The sequence below is a fragment of the Chrysochloris asiatica genome, unplaced genomic scaffold, assembly GCF_000296735.1.
Source record: "Chrysochloris asiatica unplaced genomic scaffold, ChrAsi1.0 scaffold00003, whole genome shotgun sequence".
NCBI classification, from domain to species: Eukaryota; Metazoa; Chordata; class Mammalia; order Afrosoricida; family Chrysochloridae; genus Chrysochloris; species Chrysochloris asiatica.
Window position 1 is genome coordinate 21,806,078 of NW_006408521.1, and position 14,928 is coordinate 21,821,005.

The window sequence follows — 14,928 nt, forward strand, 5'->3', positions numbered from 1 at the left end:
TCCAAGGAGTGGCTGGTGAGCTTGAACCACTGAACTTGTGGTTCAAACCGATTTGGTAGTCAAGCGCATTATCCTGCAGTGCTACACCATGACTCCAGCAGGCCCTAAAGGCTTTGTAGGCCTGACAAGACTGGACTTGAATAAAGGGTGTGTCCTGATAGGTGGAGACTGTATTCTCAGGTGGGAGCAACAAAGGCGAGTGGGTGGTCAGTCTTCCCCAAGATACACAGCACACAGTAGTTGGTGGTTTCAGTGTTTTGACAGATGGCTTACATTTTCGAAGTGCTGAATATGTACCAGGCCTGTCCTGTTTTCCACTTATTAACTTATTTTATCCTTACAACTGCCCTATGTGGGAGGAGCTATTCTACCCAATTTTACATATGAGGCCCTCGCTATGTAAATTAGCAAGCCTCTCTGCCTCCATCACTGTCCACACCCCAGGCTCTGTCCCCTTGGTTTTGGGTGGGTTGTTTTTTTGTTTTGTTTTGTTTTTTATAACACTTTAGTATTTACCTAACATATTATTTATCTGTGTTCATTTTTTACCAACTATCTCCTTCAGTAGAGTATAAATCCTATAAGGGCAAACATTTAATTTTATTCATTGCTATGCATTTTCTGTGGGTGTCATGGCTCTGGAGGATAAGCACTGGACTGTATACCACAGGTCGGCAGTTTGAGCCCACCAGCCACTCCATGGAAGAAAGATAAGGCTTTCTGTTTCTGCAAAGATTTCTGGCCTTGAAAGCTCTACACAGGATTGCGATAAGTGGAATGGACTCCTCGGCACTTAACAACAACAATATATTTCCTGTGGGTTCCTAGTATGGTGCAATAGGGTTATCACTGAACTGCTAACCTCAAGGTTAGTGTCCAAAACCACCAGTCACTCCTTGGAAGCCCTATTTGTTGTTGTTAGGTGCCATCAAGTCAGTACTGACTCACAACAATCTTATGCACAACAGAATGAAATACTGCCTGGTCCTGCACCAATCTCACAATCGCTGTGATACTTGAGCCTATTGCTGCTGCCACTCCATGTCACTGTGCCTATCTATGTCATTGGGGATCTTCCACTTTTTCACTAATCCTCCACTTTCCCAAGCATGATGTCCTTTTCCAGGGACTGGGCCCTCCTGATAATACGTCCAAAGCATGCGAGATGAAGTCTGGCCATCTTGGCTTCTAAGAAGCATTCTGGCCAAACTTTTCCAACACAGATTTGCTTGTTCTTCTGGCAATCAAGGTACTTTAAATATTCTCCGCCAACACCATAACTCAGATTCTTCTACGGCCTTCTTTATTCATTGTCCAACTTTCATATGCATATGAGGTTATTGAAAATAACATGGCTTGGGTCAGGTTCACCTTAGTCCTCAAACTGACATCTTTATTCTAGAACACTTTAAATAAAGAGATCTTGTACAGCACGTTAGCCTAACAGTACATCGCTTGATTTTTTGACTGCTGCTTCCATGAGTGTTGATGGTTGATCTGAGCAAAATGAAGTCTTTGACAACATCAATCTTTTCTCCATTTATATGGATGTTATTTATTGGTTCAGTGGTAAGGATTTTTGTTTTCTTTTCATTGAGGTACAACTCACACCAAAGGCTACGGTCTTTGATCTTCATCAGTTAAGTATTTTAAGTCCTCTTCACTTTCAGCAAGTAAGGTTGCATCACTGCTATCTCAGGTTGTTAGTGAGTCTTCCTCCAACCCTGATGCCACGTTCTTCTTCATATAATTCAGCTTCTCGAATTATTTGCTCAGCATACATATTGAATATGTACGGTGAAAGAATACAACCCTGGTATACACCTTTCCTGATTTAAAATCATTCCGTTTCTCCTTGTTCTGTCTGAACAATTGCCTCTTGGTCTATGTACAGTTTCCTCATAAGCACAATTAAGTGTTATAGAATACTCATTCTCCACAATGTTGTCCATAGCTTGTCAAGAATTGAAAGCCTTTGTGTAGTCAATAAAGCACAGGTTAACATCTTTCCAATCACCTCATATGTATGTGAAAGCTGGACAGTGAATAAGGAATACCAGAAAAGAATTGATGCTTTTGAGTTATGGTGTTGGAGGAGAATATTGCCATGGGCTGCCAAAAGAACCAATAGATCCATTTTGGAAGACGTGCAGCCAGAGTACTCCTTGGAGGCCAAGATGGTCAAACTTTGTCTCTCATACTTCAGACCTATTATCAGGAGGGACCAGTTGCTGGAGAAGGATATCATGTTTGGTAAGGTGGATGGTCAGAGAAAAAGAGGAAGACCCCCAATGAGATGGATTGGCCAAGTGGCAGCATCGATGGACTCAAGCGTGGCAACAGTAGTGAGGTTGGCCTAGGATCGAGCAGTGTTTCACTCTGCTGTGCATAGGGTCGCTATAAGTCGGTGCTGACTCGATGACACCTAACAACAACATCTTTCTGGTATTGTCTACTTTCAGCGAAGATCCATCCGATGTAAACAATGATATCCTTCATTCCACGACCTCGTCTGAATTCAACTTGAACCTCAGGCAGTTCTCTGTCAATGTATTGTTGCAGCTATTTTAAAATTATCTTTAGCAAAATTTTACTTGCACATGATGTTATTAATGATATTATCTGAGGCAAGCTTTTAAGACTCCAGGAACTACACAATAAACTAGGAGACAGAACAGAGCACTAAACGTTTTATTTGGCCTATTAATTGAAATACCTCATGAAGCCATGTGTACAGTCTTATTTTATGTTGTTTAAAAATGGTATTTGCAGTCATTAGTCTTGAAAAATTCTGTCATGCTACCTCCAGCATCATTTCTATCACTAAGGCCATATTTTTCAACTACTAATCCTTCCTCTTTGTTTCCAACCTTTGCATTCTAATAGCTCATACAGGGTGTCTATGAGTTGGAATCAACTAGACGATACTTAAAAACAACAACAATGATAATGCCTGGTACATGGCAGATGGTTAATACATATTTGCCAAATGAAAGAGTGACTTGGATTGATAAACAATGGAAAGTATAATCCTTGTCAATATTGACAAATTCCTACAGTCAAATCATTTTACTTTTCTATTGTAAGAATCAGAAAAAACAAAACTCTGGTAGCATAGTGGTTACAAATCAGGCTGTTAACCTCAGGGTCAGCAGTTCAAAACTACCAGCTGTTCCACGGGAGAAAGAGGAGGTTTTCTACTCCCATAAAGATTTACAGCCTTGGAAACCCTGTACAGCGTCTCTATGAGTCGGAACCGACTCCACTGCACGTAACAACAACAACATATTTAATGTTTTATTTATTTAAGGTGAATAAAAAAGCAAATTAAAACCTTACAAACCGATTTGTCTTTAGTATTCATGCACATAATTTTTTTGTATATGACAATTATTCTTTTTTAAAAACAAATGATTATTATTTTGGGGATATTTTTTAAATTAACCATTTAAGGTAGGTCTTTGTTTTTGTTTGTGTATTTCCCCCTTTACATTGAATAAAAAGCAAACCTGGGTTTAGGCTGTTGCATTCTATGAGCCTGACTTACCAGCTTCACATCCTTTAAAGTCGATGGATAGTTTGTCTTGGGAAAATTATTCAGATATTTGCCAAACTCTCTTCTCAGAGACCTTTTGTAGAGCTATTGTATGATAATTAAAATGCATTTTAGCTTTAATTTAAATAGTTATCATTTACTGAAGGATTTGTATGTGCCAACCATTATATCAGGGACTTCCTTTATGTTATTTTAGTTAATCTTCTAATATTGAAAACAGCTTTTTAAAATTTTTGTGGGAATAAAAACGGCATATGACCTGTCAAAGTATTACATCAGTAATAAAAATATAAAGTAAAAACTATCTAAAAATTGTTTGCTTTTAAAAACAACTTTGTGAGATCAAGATTCTTGATTCTTAGCCCCATTTTACAAACGAGGAAATAGGCTAGAGACAGAGCTGAGATCATCAAGCTGCAAGAGGCAGTATTGGTATCAGAACACACATTAGCCAGATGCCAAGACCCACCCTTAGCCGCTACCTGGTACCGCTGTTTATGACTTCGTTGCACTTACTTGGCAGAGGTATGGGCTTTTGATGGATTTGTCTGAAAGAAATGATTTCATATCAATTAAAGGATGGAGCACCACATGAACAAGTTTTTCTTGTTTATACTGTTTGTTTACTCTTCCCACACAAAGATGTTCTGCTATCATAAAGGCGTCAAGATGAATGGCCAATAAAACATCTCCAAAGATAGGAGCAGCGCCAAAACCTTTGAGATAAACAACATTCTTCTCCTTCATTTTTAATAAGGAGGGGCCTTTAGTAAGGGGTTCGATTTTAGTTAAGTTCAAAAATTTGGGGATACCTGAATATTAAGTCTTGCAAATCTAAGCAGCTGTTTTTGTGTTGTTGTTTTTTTTTTTTAAGTTGTTGTTAATTTAGCACCTTTTCTATTTAATTGTGAAACAGTGAACAGCAGATCTTTACAGCACTTAGAAGCCACGCCTTTTGTGGAAGAGCAATGCAGGTGTCTATGGTAACTTAACTGAAAAGAAAGAGTTCTTACTTTGGGGCAGGAGGCAACGCTGGCAGATGTGCAGCTTCTTGTCTGTGACTAGACCCTCGGTGGCGCTCAGCAGGTATGGGTTTTTCTGGATTAGGAAAATTCTGATATTAGGATTAGAGTGAAATGTCTGCCCAGCCTCCAGATCCAGCAATCCCCAAACCAAACTCATTGCCATCAAGTAGATTCTGACTCATAGTGACCCTGTATGGAGTTTCTGAGGCTGTAAATCATATGGGAGCAGAAAGCCTCATCTTTCTCATGAGGAGCAGCTGATGGGTTTGAACGACTGACCTTGCAGTTAGCAGTCCAGTGCTTATCTGGGTGCCACCAAAGCTCCTGAACCTAGTAATATCAGAACCAAATTTGGTCTGATGCCACTGATTTGTTCACCTGTCAGTCTGGTGGTATTTGAGAGGGACCAAGACTCCCACTCGGCACACACTACCACACCTGTGTCCACCCTCTCCCTGGCAATCAGTGTACCTAGGGACAGAACCTGTAGGGACTAGACCTGTGTTTGGGGACTGGTGGGAGAAGGTGTTAGTTCTCACCTTTGACTTTCTACAGTCTCCATATACACACAAAGGTTATAAACCCTGGTGTGTTTTGATGAGTTGTAAGATGTGTAAGTGACTTGTTACTAATAAGAAGTAAAATAATAGCTTGTGGATAGTCTACTTTGGAAAGATCAGTTGATCTCACTTGCATTTCACTATGTTTTCCTGGATGAAAAGGAAGAGCTAGGGTTATAACCAGTAGACAGGAAAACAAACAACCTAAAAGCACAGGAAATCTATGTCAAATTCCACAGTCAATTGTTATTGCTGTTGTAGTTATGGGCCATCGAGTTGGTTCCGACTCATAGCAACCCTGTATAGGGTTTCTGAGGCTTTTAAAATCTTGGCAAGAGCAGAAAGCCTCATCTTTTTCCAGCTGAGCAGCTGGTGGACTTGAGTCATGGACCTTGTGGCTTTCAGTCCAGTGCTTATCATATGGAGCCACCGCACTCCCTAGAGTGTTGCTATTAAGCCATTGATATTGTCTGATTAAAATCGGGTACTGGATGTGTCTCCTGCATGGTGTAAGGGTTGGGAACTATAGACTTTGACACTGAGGCAATTCCGACTCACAGTGCACCTTTAGGACAGAGTAGAACTGCCCTACGGGGTTTCCCGGGCTGCCGGCACTTACCAACAGCAACAGCAATCTGTATGGAAACAGACTGCCATAGCTTTCTCCCTTAGATTGGCTGGTGGGTTCGAGCCTCCAACCTTTTAGTTAGAAGTCAAGCGCTTAACCATTGTGCCACAAGGGCTCCTTATTGCCAACGATATGGACCCCAAAGGAGTAAAAGTAATAAGAGCTCAACAATTTAAATAAAAGGTAAGACACACTTCAGAGTTGGTATGGTGCACAGCAGTTAGGATCATATTTCAAGTTTGTGACAAGCTACTCGGTTAAAGGTTTGGCTCATGACGTCACAAATCAGTAACTTCAAAAAGGGAAACAGTGGACACTGTAGGTACTAGAGGACTCCTGGTGTGGCACTGTACAATCAGCACTGGACTGCGAATCACAAGGTCCGCAGTTCAAATTACCAGTTGTTCCTCAGAAACCCTGTACAGGGTTACTGTGACTCAGAACCAACTTTACAGCACTTAACAATAACAACAGGTCCTAGCAGCCTAATGAATTTTGACCGCACCAGCTTGGCCTCTGCTTCTGGAGGCTTCTTCCCATGGTAAGCAAGAAGATGCTTATCACCCTCTCTGAGTTTGGATGGTCATTACCACTGCTCTTTAAATAAGAAACCAAAAAAAAGAAGGCATATGTACTGGGAGCTCTTGGAGAAGGAGGGCACCACACACCTAAGACCTTTCTTTCCTGGATTCGAGGGCTCCCAAAGCCTTGAAGTTTGCACAGGGCTGTACTTACTTCTTTCAGTAGCTTAGAGGCCCTGAGTCTCTGTTATTATTCCTTGCTCCCTGATCAGCAGGCATGAGAGACCACAAGGAATGGAAGGACAGGAAGACACAAGCATCAAAGGAAAGGCTGAAGAAAGCAAAACACAGGGGTAAAGATGTGGGAAACAGTGTGGGAACCCTAAGAGCAGCAATGAAAACAGAGTACACATTCAGAAATTATCAGAGGAGTCAGACAGTGCTGTGGAGACGCCCATATTGACTCAGGAAATGATGATAAGAACGCTCACTATGAGATTCGATGATTGGGTACAAGAGTGGGCTTAGGTGAGTAAAGGAATAGAATTTCTCTACAATGCTCTAAATTTTGAGATTTATGGAGCTTTCTCTAATATTTTTCAAATGTAACTAGTTTTTAAAGTGGGGGATATTCTCATAAAAAAATATGTATGTGACTTTTGACCAGTGACAAAACAAAGGAAAGAAAGCCTTAGAAATGCACTAAGAAGACAGACATTCAGAATTTGAAAATAAGATTTTGAAAAATGGTGCACTCATTTGAGCAGACGTAAACATTTTCATAACCTTAACTGAAGTTAGCTATGGGAATGGCTCTCAATTTATCTTTACATATATGTAAGGTTACTGCGTACCTGTCTGCAAACAGGCAGGCATTTAGTGTGTAGACTGTAGGCTACCCCAAAGATTCTGCTTGGTAAGTTTCGGCTTTAGTTGGCTTTGCTCCCCACTACTTGTTGCAAAACAAAGGCCATTTTATTTAGAAAATTGAGTTTTATATTTATAATCACCTTGTAATGAAAAAAAAAAAATTAGAAATGCATTTATATATAGGTCCTTAATGAAACCAACTTTAACAGAAATGCTCATCATTCAAAATAACATAAATTTACCTTCACAAGTGCTTGATGCATTCTGATGAGAGGCAATTGGAGTCTAAATGTTTAAAAAAAAAATGGCAATGAAGGGGAAATACAAAGTAAAGCAATCTTATTAAAATGAATATTTTGGGAGAACTTGTCTTTGATGCATAGCTGTTCTTTCAATTTCAACAACAGGTGAAAACGCACACTGCCTAGCTCAACTGATTTAACCACAACTGGCTGGAAGTATCTGATGAAAGGGGCGGTGCTGTCTTGGTTTGGGGACCTCTCTCTTTTATCAGTCACTACTGGACCCTGCCGAGCAGTCCTGCGTATGCAGTAGCATTCTGGTATCTGATTTTGGTTCTCTCTTCTTGGTAAGTTATAAGTGTCAGGTTACAGGGCAGGGACCACGTCATAGCCCAGGTTCACCATGTTTCGACCACCGCCAAGCCTGTGTGTGCCCAATACCCAGCCCTTAGTTCCCAAGTCTAGGGATGGGCTTGGGCATAGGTTCCCATGGGGAAGGCAGATATGGCGGGAGGCAGGGATCCTGAGCATGGTCTCTGATCTACTGTGCACACTCAGTGAAGTCGCTGGGAGCAAGGAGGATTGCTCTCCGAAGCAGCATCCTCGCTGGTTAACTGAGCATTTGTAGTTTCTCTTGGACCACCTGGGCAGCAGCTTCAGTTGCTCTGTCCATCTTAGCCAGAATCATTTTCAACTTTAAACAAGTCAATGAGAGTAAACATTGCAGGAAATATGAAGCACTTTTAAATGTAAAGTTAACTAACCGTCTTCAGTGGTGTAGCTGGCTTCTTCCTGTGGAATAAAGAGATTGGCTTTATTAAGCCACAGTGAAAATAAGTGGAGAAGGCCACTTATCATTTTACTTTCAGATTTAAACTAGAGTTATGAAAGAAGTGCAAGTTTCTAGAAAGACTATCATTGAACAGTAGAGAGACAGAAGCAGGCTTTAGTTATGATCCTTCTAACATCAGATAGAGTCTTCTGACAGATGGGGAAGGGGTGAATTGTTACCAGGGAGTCTGCTGAACTAAACTCTTGATCTAGTTTTGCTACAAGTACTTGGTGATCTCTGGGTCTCTTTCTCTTGGCTTCTTCTCTGTCACAGGTACTCACCCGGCCCTTGGCAGTGGGGATGGCGCAACAGGTGAAGAAGGTAACTTGGATTCCCAAGTCCCGCTGTTTTGACCTGCAAAAAACATATATACAGGTCAGGCTTCAAATCCTGAATCTGAGGTTAAGGTATATACAGGTCAGGCTTCAAATCCTGAATCTGAGGTTAAGGGTCACAGTGAGACTGGCCTTTCTGACAGGCATGAAAATGTACGCACATTTTTTTTTTTTAAATTTATTGTTACCAGTTAGATATATATGGACAGTTGCTTTGAAAACTATTGGAGAAACAAATGTGATGAAATATTTTTAAGATGTCAACTTGTAAGCTAAAAACTAAGAGGTGGAGTTGTTGTTGTTGTTAAGTACTGTGGAGTCGGTTCCGACTCATAGTGACCCTGCACAGGGTTTCCAAGGCTGTAGATCTTTACGGGAGCAGAAAGCCTCATCTTTCTCCCATGGAAACACTGGTAGCAGCCCGATTCGTAACCACTTCTCTATCAGAGCTCCTTGGAAGTGGAGTAGTGACTGCATTTTAAATGACTTTCTCTTTTCCTGCCAGGGGCAAGTCCAGAGCCCTTATTGAGGGGCTCAGGAGAGGGGAAGGAGCCCTGGAAGTGCAACGGCTTGGCTGCTAATGAAAAGCTTGGTGATTTGAAGATCTGTAGAAAAAAGGTTCCATGAGAGAAAGACCTAATGACCTCCCGTACAGATTACAGCCTCCAAAATGCTATGGAACAGTTCTACTGTCACGTGATTCACCCTAAGTGAAAATGGACTCAACGACAGTTAACTACAAGTGAGAGGAAGCCAGGAGCTCACAATTCCACTTATACATACTGCACAAGTGTAGAGAGACTGGTACAAACTCGCCACCCAGAATACACACACATATAGGCACGGTTCATTCATAACCATACTTAAGCACATACGCCTCATTTCACATTTGAAAGATGATCATTCATTCACTGAAATGAAAATCTTCAGGGCCTTTATTTGCTGATGAGGCACAACTTCAAATGAAGAGAAACAGCTGCAAATATCCACTGATAATTGGAACATGGATTATACGAAGTATGAATCTAGGAAAACTGTAAGTTGTCAAAAATGAAATTGAATGTATAAACATCGATATTCTAGGCATTAGTGAGCTGAAATCGGCTGGTATTGGTCATTTTGAATCTGACAATCACATGGTTTACTATGCAGGGAATGACAAATTGAAGAGAAATGGCATCAAATTCATCATCAAAAAAAAAAACATTTCTAGATCAATCTTGAAGTACAACACTGTCTGTGGTAGGACAATATTCATACGCCAACAAGGAAGACCAGTTAATACAACTATTATTCAAATGTATGCACCAACCATTGAAGCCAATGATGATGAAATTGAAGAAATCTACCAGCTTCTTCAGTCTGAAATTGACCAAACATGCAATCAAGATGTTTGTTAATTATTGATGATTGGAATGCAAAGATTAGAAACACAGAAGATATTGGAAAATATGTCCTTGGTAATATAAATGATTCTGGAGATTGTATGACAGAATTTTAAAAGACCAATGACTTGTTCATTGCAAATACCTTTTTAAACATCATAAAAGACGATTATATACATGGACTTCACCAGATGGAATATACAGAAATCAAATTGACTACATCTGTGGACAGAGATGGTGGAAAAGCTTCATATCATCAGCCAAAACAATACCATGGACAGACTGTGGAACAGACCATCAATTGCTCATAGGCAAGTTCAAACTGAAGCTCAAGAAAAGTGAAACAACCCCATGAGAGCCAAAATTTGACCTTGAGCATATCCCATCTGAATTTAGAGACTATTTTAGAACAGATTAGATATATTAGACACTAAAGACAGAAGACCAGAAGAGTTGTGGGATGCCACCAAGAACATCAAACAAGAAGAAAGGGAAAATCACTAAGAAGACAAGGAAGAAAGAGAAAGACCAAAATGGAGGTCAGAAGAGACTCTGAAACTTGTTCCCCAGCATAGAGATGCTAAAGTAAATGGAAGAAATGAGGGGGTAAAAGAACTGAATAGAAAATTTCAAAGGGCAGCTCAAGAAGACAAAGTCAAATACTATAATGAAATGTGAAAAGATTTGGAGTTAGAAAACCAAAAAGGAAGCACAAGCTTAGCATTTCTCAAGCTTAAAGAACTAAGGAAAAAATTCAAGCCTTGACTTAAAATAACTGAAGGATTCTATGGGCAAAATATTGAATGATGCTGAAAGCATCAAAAGAAGATGGAAGGAATACACAGAGTCACTGTACCAAAAAGAACGATGTTCAACCATTTCAAGGGGTAGCATATGATCAAGAGTCAGTGGTGCTAACGGAAGCTGCCGGAGAGAAACACATTGGCAAAGAACACTGAAGGCATTGGCAAAGAACGAGGTTCTGAAAATTGATGGAATACAAACTGAAAAATTTCAATAAACTGATGTAACACTGGAGGCATTCACTCCTCTATGCCAAAAAATTTGGAAGACAGCTACCTGGCCAACTGATCAAAAGAGATCTGTATCTGTGCCCATTCCTAAGAGAAATGACCCGATGGAATGAAGAAATCATTGGAGAATATCATTAATAACACAGGCAAGTAAATTTTTGCTAAAGATAATTCAAAAATTGCTGCAATAGTACATCGACAGGGAACTGCCAGAAGCTCAAGCCAGATTCAGGTGAGGATATGGAACATGGAATGTCATTGCTGACATATCAGATGGATAATAGATGAAAGCAGAGAATACCAGAAATAGGTTAACCTGTGTTTTATTGACTATGCAAATGTTTTCTATTGTGTGGATCATGACAAGCTATGTACAACACTGCAGAGAATGAGTATTCCAGAACACTAAATTGTGCTCATGAGGAACCTGTACATAGACCAAGAGGCAGTTTGAACAGAACAAGGGGACACTGAATGGTTTAATATTAGGAACGGTGTGACTAGGGTTGTATTCTTTCACCTCATTTATTCAATCTATATGCTGAGCAAATAATCTGAGTGGATTGTATGAAGAAGAATGTGGCATCAGGATTGGAAAAAGACTCATTAACAACCTGGGATATGCAGATGATATAACCTTGTTTGCTGAAAGTGAAGAGAACTTAAAATACTCGCTGATGAAGATCAAAGACCAGCCTATGGTATGGGTTGCACCTCAATATAAAGAAAACCAAAATCTTCACTGGAGGAATAAGTAACAACATGATAAATGGAGAAAAGATTGAAGTTATCAAAGACTTCATTTTGCTCAGATCAACCATCAACACTCATGGAAACAGCAGTCAATAAATCAATGAAGGTGTTGCATTAGGCAAATTTGCTGCACAAGACTTCTTTAAAGTATTCAAGAGCAAAGTTGTAAGCTTGAGCACTAAAGTGCATCTGACCTAAGTCATGGTATTTCATATGCACGTGAAAAATCAGACAATAAATAAGGAAGACCGTAGACTATTTGATGTATTTGAGTTATGATGTTGGAGAAGATTATTAAAGATACCATGGACTGCCAGAAAAACAAACAAATCCGTGTTGGAAGAAGTACAGCCTGAATGTTCCTTAGAAACCAAGATGGCTAGACTGCATTTCTTCCATTTCGGATATATTATCAGGAGGGACCAGTCCCTGGAGAAGGATAATCATGCTTGGTAAAGTGGATGGACAGTGAAAAAGACAGAGACCCCTAATGAGATGGATTGGCACAGTGGCAGCAACAATGGGCTCAAGTGTAATTGTGGAGATGGCTCAGGACAGGGCTTTATTTCTTTCTGTTGTACATAGGGTCACTATGAGTTGGAACAACAACACTATTCATTCACTGCTACTTTCTTGGGGCCTTTGCTCATTGTACAAATGGACAAATTTAGTGAACGATCCAAATCTCATCTTCTGAAGTTACAGAAGCTACTAAGAGAGCCTTGTCTGCTGTGCCCAAACTCTGTACACAGCAATCTTAGCAACTGAAGTTACTGCTCAAGAGGAACTTCAAATGCCAGGGAGGATGCTGCCTCAGAGAACATCCCCGCTCGCCCTCAGTGATTTCACTGACTGTGTGCAGCAGATCAAAGACCACAGCCAGGGTCTCTGCCTCCCATCATATCTGCCTTCCTCACAGTGCCTGCTGCTACCTGAAGAGAGAAGGTGGATCATCGCACTGAGAGAGGAAAGTGGGAGAGATCAGGATAGAACTTTAACCTGGGGATAGAGAGCAGACCTAGAAGGGGAGAGGCCAGAAACTAAGCAAGCTCACCTCCAGGCCGACACTCACCTGCCTGGACTACAAGGAAGCTTTTGGCAAGGTGCTTTGTAGAATCAAGCTGAACATAATAAATATTTATTTTTTCAACAAGCAATCAAACCCAACCAAACCAGTTACTGTTGAGTTAATTCTGATGCTATCAGCTCCATGAGTTGTGGGATAGAACTTCCGAGGGCTCAAGGCTGCGATCTTTCAGAAACAAATCATCAGGCCCTCCTCTCAAGGTGTCTCTGGGTGATTTCAACTGCCAACCTTCTGGTTAGGAGTTGAGTTGTTGTTGTTATTGCTGTTGTTGTTAAGTGCTGTTGAGTCAGTTCCAACCCATGACGACCCCAAGGAGTGGCTGGTGAGCTTGAACCGCTAACCTTGTAGTTCAAACTGACTTTGCAGTCCAGTGCATTAATCCACAGCGCCACATGTACCCGTTTTTGTCACCTGGGGACTCCTAAATATTTATTAAGCACCTGGTGCAGTGCTGTAGGATCAGCATTGGACTGTGAACCACAAGTTCAGCAGTTCAAGTTCCTTGGGAACCCTATACAGGGTTGCTATAAGTTGGAACCGACTCCACGACACTTAACAACAACAACAAATTTATAATGGAGTACTGGTGCGGCACTATAGTATACTGAACCACAAGCTCAAAGCTACAAGCCATTCCTCGGAAACCCTATACAGAGACAATCTGAGTTGAAATCGACTCGATGACACTTAACAACAACAACAAATTTATAATGGAGTACTGGTGCGGCACTATAGTATACTGAACCACAAGCTCAAAGCTACAAGCCATTCCTCGGAAACCCTATACAGAGACAATCTGAGTTGAAATCGACTCGATGACACTTAACAACAACAACAGATGTATAATTCTATAATTCCTAATAAGATACATGTAGAGGGTACTGTGTAAATATAATTGGGACCTACTACCCTTAGTATATATTGTTTCGTTTGTGCGGTAGGTCACAATGTAGCGCTGTAAGTCAGAACATAGGAGATTCAACATTAAACTAATTGAATTCCCAATAACTATTGAGAATTGGTTAGTGTTAAGTGCATGGTGTCTCTGTGCTACGAGTTGTGGAAGAGGTGAAGAAGTGGAGATAGGCCTCTGCCTTCTCAGAATTTATCATATGACTGGGTAGGGAAGACATGTGCATACCACAGGATCTCATCTGATAGGCCATCTAGCCCAATTACGATAAAAAAAAAAAAAAGGCCTCAGAAGGCATTAAACTAGAGGTCATGAAGTCTGCCCTTTTGCGCTTCTAAAGAGGAATCCTCAGTCGTTCACTCAGAGCTCATTTACTTCTTTTCTACACACAATTTAGACACATAGGGCTGATTTCTATGAACACACAAAGGAGCAGCTGCGATGAGTGGGTGTACTGATGCAGTAGAGCAGTCTTCGCTAGCACCGCAAAGTCATAGGTGGATACTCCTGCTCACATGTTACCTGACCAGCGATAATGCTTCTAACTCTTCTGTAAAAGAGACTGAATTTGGAATTTGTGTATTTCACATGAAAATAAGCTGACATGCCATTTGAATATGCACTGTGAGTCCAACTGTCTTTAATCAGCTCATTTATCAATTTGATGTTGCCCTTCAAATTCTCAATATTTAAGATCGGCACTGTTCATATATAAACACTGGGCTACTAACGACAAGGTTGGCAGTTCAAATGCACTAGCTGCTCCTTGGAAATCCTCTACAGGGTCACTGTGAGTTGGAGTTGACTCAATAGCACTTAACGATAACAACTCATATGTTTTGGTGGAAGATTTCTGGAAAGGGAAACAAACGTTTATCTGAAAAATTAGGAAGTGAAAAGGTCTAAATCAGAATTTCCTCCCAGGTGATTTCCCCCTTCTTCAATGCCAAGGGTTCCTTAGTTGATACATTTCTTTGTCAAATCTATTGCCTGACTTTACTACTAAGCTTCCCTTTCCTTCATATGAAGAAGCTTATGGTAGGGAGAAAGGAGCTCTGGTAGCGTAGTGGTTACAAATCGGGCTGCGAACCTTAAGGTCAGCGGTTCGAAACTATCAGCCGTTCCGCGGGAGAAAGATGAGGCTTTCTACTCCCATAAAGATTTACAGCCTTGGAAACCCTGTACAG

At 40.6% G+C, this 14,928-nt stretch overlaps 1 protein-coding gene across 1 annotated transcript in view; it reads right to left on the reverse strand.

The window, feature by feature from the left end:
• The window catches only part of BLNK (B-cell linker), a 91,278-nt gene that overhangs the window by 15,850 nt on the left and 60,500 nt on the right, over positions 1–14,928 (reverse strand). The window contains exons 9-13 of the mRNA XM_006831187.1: positions 8,516–8,588; positions 8,167–8,194; positions 7,403–7,445; positions 4,570–4,654; positions 4,073–4,104 (exon numbers count right to left, since the gene is read on the reverse strand). Coding sequence (XP_006831250.1) covers positions 4,073–4,104; positions 4,570–4,654; positions 7,403–7,445; positions 8,167–8,194; positions 8,516–8,588 — 261 coding nt within the window. The remainder of the gene's footprint in view (positions 1–4,072; positions 4,105–4,569; positions 4,655–7,402; positions 7,446–8,166; positions 8,195–8,515; positions 8,589–14,928) is intronic.